The 13189-nt window shown below is 41.6% G+C and overlaps 1 protein-coding gene across 2 annotated transcripts in view; it reads right to left on the bottom strand.

Moving 5' to 3' along the window:
- Positions 1-886: 886 nt before the first annotated feature.
- The window catches only part of LOC102272741 (neuronal acetylcholine receptor subunit alpha-7), a 142237-nt gene continuing 129934 nt past the window's right edge, over positions 887-13189 (bottom strand). For both annotated transcript variants that reach the window (XM_005893727.2, XM_070358498.1), the window contains one exon: positions 887-8763. In XM_005893727.2, coding sequence (XP_005893789.2) covers positions 8245-8763 — 519 coding nt within the window. In that variant the 3' untranslated portion in view covers positions 887-8244. The remainder of the gene's footprint in view (positions 8764-13189) is intronic.

A 13189-nucleotide genomic window follows, 5' to 3' on the forward strand; every position in this document is an offset into this window, starting at 1 on the left:
TTTTAATGGCTGAGTAATACTCCATTGTGTATATGTACCACAGCTTTCTATCCATTCATCTGCTGATGGACATCTAGGTTGCTTCCATGTCCTGGCTATTATAAACAGTGCTGCGATGAACATTGGGGTACACGTGTCTCTTTCAATTCTGGTTTCCTCGGTGTGTATGCCCAGCAGTGGGATTGCTGGATCATAAGGCAGTTCTATTTCCAGTTTTTTAAGGCATCTCCACACTCTTCTCCATAGTGGCTGTACTAGTTTGCATTCCCACCAACAGTGTAAGAGGGTTCCCTTTTCTCCATACCCTCTCCAGCATCTATTGCTTGTAGACTTTTGGATCACAGCCATTCTGACTGGCGTGAAATGGCACCTCACTGTGGTTTTGATTTGCATTTCTCTGATAATGAGTGATGTTGAGCATCTTTTCATGTGTTTGTTAGCCATCTGTATGTCTTCTTTGGAGAAATGTCTGTTTAGGTCTTTGGCCCATTTTTTGATTGGGTTGTTTATTTTTCTGGAATTGAGCTGCAGGAGTTGCTTTTAAGATTAGTTCTTTGTCAGTTGCCACCAAACAATATATTTAAAGATGGTAAGTCATATGCTATATTTCACAATTAAAAATACATATAACTTTTAAAAAAAAATAGAGGATTGACTTCAAGTTAATAGAGGAGTGACTTTACTGTAAATATGTAGTAATCAAGACAGCATGGTATTAACAAAAGAATAGACAAATAGATCAGGATAGAGAACCCAGATGGAAGCCAATGTGAGAATAAAGAGCCTAGAAACAGACTCACATAGTCAACTGACCCTTGACAAACAGCAAAAGCAATTAAATGAGGAAAGAATAATTTTAATATAAATGTATTTATTTCAACTGGAGGCTAATTACTTTACAATATTGTGTTGGTTTTGCCATATATTGACACGAATCCGCCACGGGTGCACATGTGTTCCCCAGCCTGAACCCCCCTCCACCTATTTTTCAACAACTAATGCTGGAGCAACTGAACATCCACACATGAAAATAAATAAATCAATCTAGACACAGCGTATACACTATTCAAAAAATTAACTCAAAATGGATCACAGACCTAGCTTTAAAACATAAAATTATATAACTCCTGGGAGATGACAAGAGAAAATCTAGATGACCTTGGGTATGGAGATGACTTTTTAGATAAAACAGGAAAGGCACGATCTACAAAATAAATAAATAAATAATAGACTAGACTTCATTTAAATGCAAAACTTCTGCTCTTTGAAAGACAATATCAAGAGACTGAAAAGACAAGTCACAGACGGGGAGAAAATATTTGAAAAAGACACATTTGATAAAGGACTGCTATCCAATATATATTCAATACAAAGAACTTATAAAACCCAACCATAAGAAAGCAAACAACCTGATTTTAAAATGGGCCAAAGACTTTATCAAACACCTCATCAAAGAAAATGGCAAATAAGCATATGAAAAGATGCTCAATAACATATGCAATCAGGGAAATTAAAGTTAAAACCACAATGAGATACTGAGACAGGGGGGGACATGGGACCCTTTGCTGTAGTGTGGCAATGCTTGCCCCTGGACAAACCTCTCCTCCAGTAATAAAATACAAGGAAACTATATGGAACTAAAAATAACTGCGTACATGTGCAGTGGGGGAAAACTGTGGACAAAAAGATACAAAAAGACCAAAAAATCCCTACTGCCACTTCTGAAGAGCCAGGAGCAAAAAACAGTATTGGAAGCAAAAGCAGGGTACTAAGCATATCCCCAGCACTCAACACCACCAAGGGCTGAGAAACCACCTAAGCCACCCCTCCAGCCAGGTCCTCAGACACACTCCTACCCTCACCGCATGAGGAACAAACTCACCCCCCTCCTCAGGGAGCAAGCAAGTAAGAACTGGTTTGCATTTGTTCCCTGCTGCTGCTTCAGGAGCCCCAACAGAGCCTTGTCTGAATTTCTTTTCTGGCCTCTAGTTAATTGCTATTGATGGGGGAACACCAAGAACCCTGTTCAGTATCAATACCATATATATCTATTAGATGGCCAAAATGTGGAAGATGGACCCACCAAATACTGTCAAGGAATAGAAGAAACAGGAACTGTCTTTCATTACCAGTGGGAATGCAAAATGGTATGGCCACTTTGGAAGACGATTTCTTTCAAAACTAAATATCCTCCTACCATACAATCTAGTAATCACACCCCTTGATATTTACTGGTAGTTATGTAAAAGGAGATGAAAAGTTATTTCCAGGCAAAAATCTGCATATGGTTGTTTATAGCATCTTTATTAATGACTGCCAAAACTTGGAAGCAACCAAGTCCTTCAGTTGGCTAAACTATGGTATTATAAGCTCTGATATTAAAAAATCAAATCCACATGCAAATGAAGTAAATGATAATTAGAAAAGGAGCAAGGATCAGTATCATGAAATAAATGATACAGACAATGGATTGTCAGTGCTTAAAAAAATGAGCTATCAAGCCATGAAAAGACATGGGGGAACCTTAAATACATATTAAGTGAAAGCAGCCAATCTGAAAAGGCTACATACTGTGTGATTTCAACTATATGACATTCTAGAAAAGGCAACACTATGCAGACAAGATCAACCATTGCCAGGGGCTGGGAGTGGGGAATGAGTAGATGGGAACATAGAGGATTTTTAGGGCAGTGAAACTACTCTGTATGATACTATAATAGTGGGTACATGTTTTTATACATTTGTCCAAACTCACAGAATGCACAGCATCAAGAGCAAACCCTCCTGTAAAGTATGGACTTTGGGTGTTAACCATGTGTCAGTGTAGGTTCATCACTTGTAACAAGTCTTCATCATAAGGGAGGTTAGGCATCTGGGGGGCAGGGAGTACATGGGAAATCTCTGTACCTCCCTCAATTTTGCTGTGGCTCTATAACCTGCTCTAAAAAATAAAGCCTTAAATATAAAAATACAAAAATAAAGAGTAGAGGAGAACTGAAATAATAAAAACCAAAGAAGAAGTTTAAGGATTTCAAAAGACAACAGCAGAATTTGTTGATGGGTAGTATTTATCAGAAGGGAGATTTACAGAAGTCTAACACAGCAAAGAAGAGGTTCACAATAAGGTTTAAGCAGGAAAAAAAAAAAAAATAGAAAAGAATGTAAGTGAGACATTGGAGAAACAGACTAGAGGGGGTGGAGAACTGGGCAGAATGAGAGAATGTTTTGCATTCCTGTGATTCCCAAAGTGGGGTGCACTACAGACATACCACAAGAGTTCATAAAGTCTGAAACTGCAGACAGTCCTCTCCCTATCACACAATATGCTTCAATATTAAAAAGTCAAACCCACACTCAAAAGAAGTGATAATTTAAAAAGGAGCCAGGAGCAGTGAAGTCAGGTCTAGGAAGGACTGGGCCAGAAAGAATGAAGCAATGAGGGAACAGAATTTATTATGTAAGAAAAGATTACTTCCAGGAGTCAGAGCCTCAAGAAAGCTTGTGGTCAAAGCTTTGGTGGGTCTGTTCTCCAACTAACTGTGGTCACAGTGGTGACATGACCTGTTGCATCGGACACATCCCCACTGCCTGGCCTGGTTTGACCCTCTGGCTCTTGCTGTCAAATGAAGCTTCAGTCCTGGCCCCAGAGCTCTGATGTGACGCCCAGCTGTACTGCTTGTCTGTTGTCCCAGGAATGGTCAGGTAAGCCAGGGGGCAATAGGGGATATAATCAGGTCAGGTACCCAAACTAATGAATAAGTCTAAGGTTTCAGTGTCTGAAAATATAGAAAAATAAAACCCTCAGTGAGCCAAATCAGTGAAAACAAAAGGAGAATTGTACATACTTAGAAATGAAAAATGGAGACATTATCATGAACATAAAATTTAAAATCCTAAGTTCCCATATTGCAAAACTATGTAGATATACTGAAAATGGAGTAAAATTAATTTTCTAAAAAAAAATATGTTCCAAAATTGACTCAGAAATGCCCCAGGACCTAACATGCCCAGTGGGAGAAATCCAAAAGCAGCCCAGTGTATGCCCAGACAGCTCCCCACCCTGGTGAGACATTTGACACTTAAGTAGAAGATGATTCTAAAACCCAGTAAATGATTGCAGAATATACAGTATTCTTTGGTTTCTTTCTGTTTTGCACACAAGAGCAAGCTGCAGAATGATTCATCTCCTATGTGAAATGGATAGCAAAAACCATAAGTACAGATCGTCTCAGGAACATAGTAACAGATTGGTTTGAAGCAATCTATTAATATACCATGTCCTATAAGAGCAAAAGGAAACCCTTCTAATCATCTCCATGGATACTGAGAAGGTTGTGACAAAAAAAACCCCCAAAAACCCAGCATATATTTCCCCCAGAAAGCCTTAACACTTTGAGAACACACAGATAGTGTTTATTATAAGCAAAACACATGCTTTCATTCAAGTTAAATGGTGAGCCATTAAATCATCCTATTGATGTCAGGAACAGGTATGCAGCCTGAATCACTATTCTTTAATACTGTTCTCAAATGCAGTTGGCTAAGAGAAAGAAATACGGGAATTAGTGTAAAGGGGGAGGCAAAAGAAAATCTTAGAAACAGTCAGAAATTACAATTAGGGTGTTTGATTATAACACTGATACACAAAATCAACTACTATCCTATATATCTGGTGACAATACAAAATGTAAAAAATTATTCCATTGAAAATGGTAGCCAAATGATAAAATATCTACAAATAGACAATAACAAATTCATAGGCTCTATCTGAACAAAACCGTACAACTCTATGAGTGACATGAGATTTGAATATAAGTTGGATGGCAGCATTCTTGGATAGGAAAACAATTCATCTACAAATTCACTGTGGCCCCATTTTTTAAAAAAGTTATGTGTGAGAGAGGCAAGTGTGTGTATGAGAAAGAGAGTTAAAAGAAAGAGAGAGGCAAGTGTTCCAAGGAGCCTTGACCTGAAAATATTTATATTAATATGAATATTTTATATTAATAGGAATGAAGCCTCATAAATTAAAGGAATTCATAGGGAGATAAATCAATAAAACAGAAGTAGATTCAAACACTTTGAGGAATTTAGTTACAAATAAAGTGGCATTTGAACAAAGGGGGAAAAGACTATATAATTTTATACCAGAATGCAATTTATATATATTGCTAGAATAACTTACTAAACTTTTGAAGGGAAAAAAAATCACATCTTTACCTTCATTTCCTGCAATAAATGAATTTCTGGGAGGTAAGAGTAGGTAAAGATAAACAGATGAAACCATAAGGATTTAGAAGAAAATATGAGTAAATTTATTTATAATCTTAGAATGGGAAAGGTCTTTTAGAACTGGAAACAAATTCTGGGATCTAAAATGGAAAATAAGGATAAATTGACAACATAAAACTTTAAATTTTATATATGTGACAATAAGAAAATCAATAGAGAACCTCAAAAGACAAACATATTTTCAAGACATAAGACAGAAAAATTTCAAAATATACATCCAAATTAATTAAGAAAGAGCCAAAACTGTGTAAGGACATAAATTTACCAAAAAGTGACCAGAAAACATTTGAAATGATGTTCAACTTCACTCCTAAAAAAGTGAACTAAGAATAATATTGTAATATTTTTCTTCACTAGACTGGAATAAAAGCTGTTTGAGAAAACTGAGAAATTGATCATTTCATTATACTTTTGATAAGTGTAACCACAGATCAATTTTTGAAGAATCATCCGACAATAATTGACAAAAGTGTTAAATAGACATAGTCTTAAATTCAGCAACTCCATTTTCAAGTTCCAATCGATATCAAGATACAGTCACAAAAGTATGTCATGATATAAGTACAACGATGCTAATTCTAGATCTGTGTATAAAAATAAAGACAGGAAATATTCTATAGGTTCACTAATAAACAAAGAAATTATTAGTGCACAGGGACAATGGAAGGCTAAGCAGCTATTAAGAATGAGGTAGATCTTTATATGTTGTTATGGAAAGATCTCTTAACATCCAATGAAAAAAGTAAAGTGCAGGGGACTGCACACAGCACAGGTTCTAGAAATGGACAGAAAAGGAGGTTCTCTCTCCACGTCCCCTTTCTCCCTCCTCAGTCTCCTTTCCTTTGTTTCTTTCTGGAAATGCCCGTCCCTCCCCAGAAGCTCACTGGTGGTCCTCTATGAGGAGATAAGGCAGGGATGGTGGTGGGGCACTTATTTTCAGCCCTTCATACTTGTCTTTCTACATGTGCATCTTTTCCTTATTACTACGTTTTAAATCACAGAGTAGTTATTTGCATGGTCAAAATCCAAACTCCTTCTGTTTGCCTTTTCATGTTTTCTGTATAAAATACAAAACAAAAAAGGTTTTGTTATTAAAGCAAAACGTAGTAGGGCTCAACTTGGAATAGCAGTAAGAAATGAAGTACTCTGTTTATATATCAAAACACTTCTAGTTGTTTCTAAAGACACTTTAATAGAAAAAAAAATGTGCATTTTTATCCACTCCATATAGAATGAGTGTACTCTGAGGACAGCCCTGCTCCAAACGGCATTATGCTGGACTGTCCTTATTTATCAACTTTCTCACTGTAAACCAGGTACCTTTTCTGAAGGTTCTCACATACACATTCACACACACATAGACATAGAGAGCAGGCACACACCTCCATCTTCCTCAGTGCACACAAATCCACCCAGAAATGAGTGAACTAAATGGCTGGAGAAGGGCATGCAATTTCTTTTGCTCTGAAAAATCAAATCTTCCCTCATAACATAGCCATTTCAGGGGTTAGAAGCAAATTAAAGATCCCCAGGAGCGCAGGCATTTTCGGCAGTTTTGAGCTCTGTGAGTTTACTAGATGAAATGACAGAACAGGACAGACTGTCTTGTCCTGTGTCTTCCTCTGATCACATTCAACAGTAAAGATGGGAGAAGCAAAGTGACGATTGTCAGGTAGAAAATCTAAGTGGAGAACCACATCACCACTTGGATTTAAAAGAAAGTCCCCCTTGCTTTCAAAACACAAGCTTCCAGTGAATCTACTCATTCAGCCAGCTCTCTGGGCTGAAGCTGGGTGCATAAACTGAGCCTTGCCAAATCAGAAACCGGAGTTACTGGTATGCAGCCACCGCTAGTCTATCAGCCTCTCCTGCTAACCACCACTGGCCTGCCATTCAGGAAAGCCATCAGCCACACCACCCCCTCCCCAGTTCCTGCAACACAGGGAGTCTTTTAGCCTTTTAGCCCTGGCACAAGGAGAAAATGCATGGAATACTTTGGTGACTTTGTTGTGCATTTGTATGGATCCACAAATTTTATAAGGCTAACCAACTCCAATATATGTGAAACATTTAATACACTGTTAAAAAAACAGATGGTTTAATTTAGCTTCAGCTATTATTATATCGGGTGGTAATTCTAATAGAATTCTACTTGTCCTCTACAACAGATTCACTCAACTGCCTGGTGCCTAGGGGCAGCAAAGGAAGCTTTAGAGCATTTGGGATCTACAGAAATTCCCCCGATTTGACTGAATCTGGTCCTGGTTCAGAATCAACACACACCTGTGTCCATCCTGATTCCCAAGAGGGTAAGTTGGCAAAAATCAGGCTGGCAAAACAATAATTTACAAGATAACTATTATTGTCTCTTTTTAAAAGGGCAGACATAGCATAGAAGTGTTTATCAACTGTCTTTGGTAGAGAAAATTAAAGTCTGAATTGAAAAAAAACGAGTAGTTGGGTTTTTAGTTTTGTTTCACCAATCATCTGATGGGTTTACTGAGTGTGGTTTATTATCGTGATTAACTTCAATCTAGGTTTGTACACAGGCAAAAGCAGGTATGAATTTTCACGTAGGCCCTCATGGCAAGTGACATGCAGGCATGCAAACCCGCTGTCCAGGCCTCCCCTGGCAGTCAGTCCTGAGCTACCCCAATCTCTGAAGGGCTCACCAGGCAATGTGGGATGGACAAAACTACCTCTCAGGGGTCCTGCTGACCATAAGGACGGCTCCAAGGATATCAAGTGGCTCACTAAAGAGGGTTAAACTGAAATATGCTGACTTCCCATTACTGAAAGTAACAAGGAAACTGAAACAGACATGACAGCGATGGGGTACATGTGCATCTTTCAGGGTTTAATGCTGCTGTGGGATCAGCCATCCCAAGTTCTCTTTAAGCCATCATCATGGCGTATCTGTGTATGTCCTACACGTTGGGATCCAGGGCTGGGTCAAGCGAAGTCTTTGGACACAGCTTCAACAAAGTTGGGCGCCGACATCAGGATGCCGATGGTGCAGAGGATGGTGAAGACGGAGAAGGCCATGAGACACAGGCGGTCCACCACACAGGCCGCGAACTTCCACTCACTGCACACGGCCTCACTCTCGTCCTGGCAGCGGAAGCGGTGGGCGATGTAGCGCACCTCCTCCAGGATCTTGGCTAGGTCCGGGTCCCCCTCAGAGGGCTGGCCGCCGTGCAGCAGGTGCTCGTCATGGGTTGGGGAGCAGGCCACGCGGCCGCACACGACCCCTGAGTCAGGGGTGGGTGCGCAGTGCATAGCGTCCAGGCCGCGAAAGCCGATGTACAGCAGGTTGCCATTGGTGGCCGGCGGCCCCGCCACTGCGCTCATCTCCACGCTGGCCAGGCTGCAGCGGCGCTGCTTGTGCTGGCAGGCTGGCCGCACCTTGTCCTCCCCCGGCCTCTTCATGCGAAGGAACCAGGCACACCAGTTCAGGAGGATGACTCTGGTCTGCGGGGACAGCACAGTCTTAGAGGAGCTGGGCAGGGCCCATAGCTGATCCTGACAGCAAGGGGGTACAACTGCAATACCTGCTAGACTTCGTGGGGGTGGACCGGGGTGGACCCTGGGCATGACAGGTCGCCACACCTTCCCAGACGAGTTTACACAGGCAAGCAGTGCCAACGGGGTATGATGGTTCAATCAATTGTCAGGTGATGATAAAGCAATGCAGAAAATCACCCTGGGAAGAAGCTATGGGCACAGTGCCATCTCAGGGAAGACAGCCTGTGTGGGTGAAGAGGGTTGTCTTCTCAAGGGAGCCCTGAGCCGGGGAACACAGCATTTTACATCTGGAACTAGGGACCATCATCTTCAGCTCTGTGTGAGGTACCCCAGTGTGCAGCAGCAAACTCATAAAGGCACCCCTGGAGATGTTAAGTTTTAAGGGGCAACCCTGTGAGACTTGAGACACCATGTGCATCCCTAGCCTGAAGCAGTCCAGACTGTTACATTAGATCACTGCATTCCTTGCATGATATCCTACCCTCGCAAAGCAGATTTTGGAACTTGTCCTGATAAAAGCCAAGTGCCAAAAAAGTCATCGTGGAACAGACAAGCAGGGTAGCATGCTCCCAAGGTGTGAGGTTTGCTGTGCCCACAGGTGCTAAGTTGTCAGGGCATAAGTACTTAGTAAGTGGTTTTGACCTGTTTTATTTATAGAACCATTAGGTATTCCTTCTGTCCTAGGTACTCTCTGGAAAACACAAAACCCTGACTCAGGAAAGGTGCTGTGAACCATGGCAGCTTAGGAACCTCTAACCTAATCCATTAGGCTGCAGTGAAGACTGAATGAGATGATACAAGACAAAGTGCTGTGGAAAGTCTGAAGCTGGAGTTGGCAGACTTTCTTTAAAGGGCCAGATGGTAAATATTTTAGCTCTGCTGATGGAGTGCAAAATCAGCTCAAATCCTTTCCATTTATGGCTGATGTATACACACATATATATGCACTGTGTGCGCGTGTATACATATATGTAAATATATAAACCACTTTACATCAGAAACTAACACAACACTGTAAATCAACTATACCTGAATAAAATACATTAAAAAAAAAAAAGAGTCTTAGGCTCAAAGAGATAAACTGGCTCAAGGTCATACAGTGAGTCTGAGTCACCTATTGTGGTCTGACTTCCACAGACCCATCCATAAAAAGGTCTGTCTGTTAGGTTCTCCGCAAGCACCCGTGACTTTAGCCCAACCCCCACTGGGAAGGCACCAGAAAGCCAGAGCCAGAACTCAAGGAAGCACATGGGTTGTGAATGTGCCCAAACCCAGACACATTGGTGCAGGGGGACCTGAGCCTCAGATTCAGGGCTTTGCTTTGTCCCACACGTGGGGGTCTGCGCATCCCCTGGGGCACAGCTCAAGCTAAATCTATTTTGAATTTTATGGCCTGAATCATTAGCTTTCAAGGCTAAAGCATCTCAGAAGATGAGATTATCCTCTTGGCACTTCTCAGTCTGCTTGTGACCTCTTCTGTTAGGTTATGGTTTTGTTTCTGGCTGTGCAAATGTCACATAATGCCACCGGACTGGCAGTGTTTTCTTCATGGCAACAGATTATAATGAAAGCTCCTTGGAGGTTGTTTATGTTTCAAAAACACATAGAAAGTAAGAAAAGAAAAATGCAGTGTGTTATATAAAATGAAAGAGAAATACAAATTTTGTATTTGCTTTGCACCATTGCTTTAACATGTTCTTGTGCTGAGAGGTGAATACTCAGCATATGCTCTAATTCAACGGAGAAGGCAATGGCACCCCACTCCAGTACTCCTGCCTGGAAGATCCCATGGATGGAGAAGCCTGGTGGGCCGCAGTCCATGGGGTCGCGGAGGGTCGGACATGACTGAGTGACTTCACTTTCACTTTTCACTTTCATGCATTGGAGAAGGAAATGGCAACCCACTCCAGTGTTCTTGCCTGGAGAATCCCAGGGATAAGGGAGCCTGGTGGGCTGCCGTCTATGGGGTCACACAGAGTTGGACACGACTGAAGTGACTTAGCAGCAGCAGCTCTAATTTAGAGTTCTCTGGAACAGTAAAGTGCTACTAGGTCATTAAAAATGGTTTTGTATCTTACTGCCTTAATTTCCTTCTCTGTACAATGGTCAAAACAGAAAAAATAAGAATATGTGTTTATATTTTGGCATCTGCATAAATACTGGAAGGAAAAAGAAATTAATTGAAACGGTTATTAATTGGTGGTGGAAGTAGGAGTAGGAATGGGAGCAGAATTTTCTTATGTATAATTCGTCTTTGATTTTGACTTCTGATACTTGTAAATCTAAATTTCAAACAGATGGGTGGATAGACAAGAAAGTCTTTCAAGGTTCTAAGTCAGAAGAGAATGTAAGTGAATGTACACAAATATGTCTCAGCTTTTTTTTTTTTTGAGGGGTAGGGAGTGGAACTTCTCAAAACAAGCCCGCAGACTGTGGTGATATGACCAATGTGAGAGGTTGTACCATTTTGGGGAGCCCATTGCTGATGCCATGAGAGAGTTATCAAGTATAAGGACTTGCTGTGAAAAGAATTCAAGGGCAGTCACTCTGTAAAGCCAATTTCTTTAAAAAAAAAAAAAGAAAAGAAAAGAAGAAAAAGGTCTTTCTTAAGTTAACTTTTGTGTAACTGTAAATTATTGTGCAATGGATACTTTTAGAAGGCCCAGGAACTCCCTGCTCCTGGAGATTAAGGAAATGCATTTTACATCTTGCAGCTGCATTCAGTCCTAAACTGACTCTGAACTTGGACTCAAGATTATGGGTCAGCAAAGACAGGGTTGTTTTGGCATGAGAAGGCTTCTTTAGCTCCCAGTGGTCCCTAAGCCTTGCTCTCTGGACGGGAAGACTGGAAGGTTTGTGGGGCCCCAGAAACAAGTGGGGTGAGGGGTTGGGGTACAGCTCTGCTCTGGCTGGGGGTTTAGTCACATCATCACATGAGGTGGGAAAAGTACAGGCCCTGCTCAGCCCTCAACCAAGGTTTGCCAACATGGCAAATAGATGGGGAAACAGTGGAAACAGTGTCAGACTTTATTTTGGGGGGCTTCAAAATCACTGCAGACGGTGATTGCAGCCATGAAATTAAAAGACGCTTACTCCTTGGAAGCAAAGTTATGACCAACCTAGATAGCAGATTCAAAAGCAGAGACATTACTTTGCCAACAAAGGTCCATCTAGTCAAGGCTATGGTTTTTCCTGTGGTCATGTATGGATGTGAGAGTTGGACTGTGAAGAAAGCTGAGCACTGAAGAATTGATGCTTTTGAACTGTGGTGTTGGAGAAGACTCTTGAGAGTCCCTTGGACTGCAAGGAGATCCAACCAGTCCATTCTAAAGGAGATGAGCCCTGGGATTTCTTTGGAAGGAATGATGCTAAAGCTGAAACTCCAGTACTTTGGCCACCTCATGCAAAGAGTTGACTCACTGGAAAAGACTCTGATGCTGGGAGGGATTGGGGGCAGGAGGAGAAGGGGACGACAGAGGATGAGATGGCTGGATGGCATCACTGACTGGATGGACGTGAGTCCGAGTGAATTCCGGGAGTTGGTGATGGACAGGGAGGCCTGGCGTGCTGCAGTTCATGGGGTCGCAAGAGTCGGACACGACTGAGCGACTGAACTGAACTGAACTGAAGCAAGAGTGGGTATAGTGTTTTGGACGCTGGACTTACATGGAGCACAGCCGTGGCTTGAGAAGCATCAGCACACATCACAGGCCATCAGTGCTGGGAAACGTGGGGACCATGGGGCCTGACCTGGGCTACGATGACAAATGTTTATTTTCCATCCATTTCCTTTTATCACATCCCCCGTCACCACTGTTAACCACTTACCTTTATTTTATAGACTTTTGGTTAAACGACTTTCCTATGTGTATTGTGATAAAATAAAGTTTCATATATTGAGATAGAGGGAAGTCATTCTGGCTTATGCATGAGTTAACTTGAATTCCCTGGTGGCTCAGATGGTAAAGCGTCTGCCTACAAGGCAGGACACCCGGGTTCAATCCCTGGGTTGGGAAGATCTCCTGGAGAAGGAAATGGCAACCCACTCCAGTATTCTTGCCTGGAAAATCCCATGGACGGAGGAGCCTGATAGGCTACAGTCCATGGGGTCGCAAAGAGTCGGACACAGCTGTGCGATTTCACTTTTCAAAAACAAACATACATTGTACATCTGCTTTAATTATTAAAGGAAAGGGCACACTGACCCAAAGTAAAGTGTGTCCATGATAAAAATTAAATGCCTTTCTTCCTGGGATGTCAGTGCTAGCCCTCTGATGACAGGACTCCCTTCTCAGGAACCAAGGCCATGCTGAATCAATGTGTACAGGCTGATCTGTTATTTTTACCTTAAAGAAATGTAACCCCAACTTGT

This window comes from Bos mutus, chromosome 21 (genome assembly GCF_027580195.1).
Source record: "Bos mutus isolate GX-2022 chromosome 21, NWIPB_WYAK_1.1, whole genome shotgun sequence".
In the NCBI taxonomy this organism is placed as follows: Eukaryota; Metazoa; Chordata; class Mammalia; order Artiodactyla; family Bovidae; genus Bos; species Bos mutus.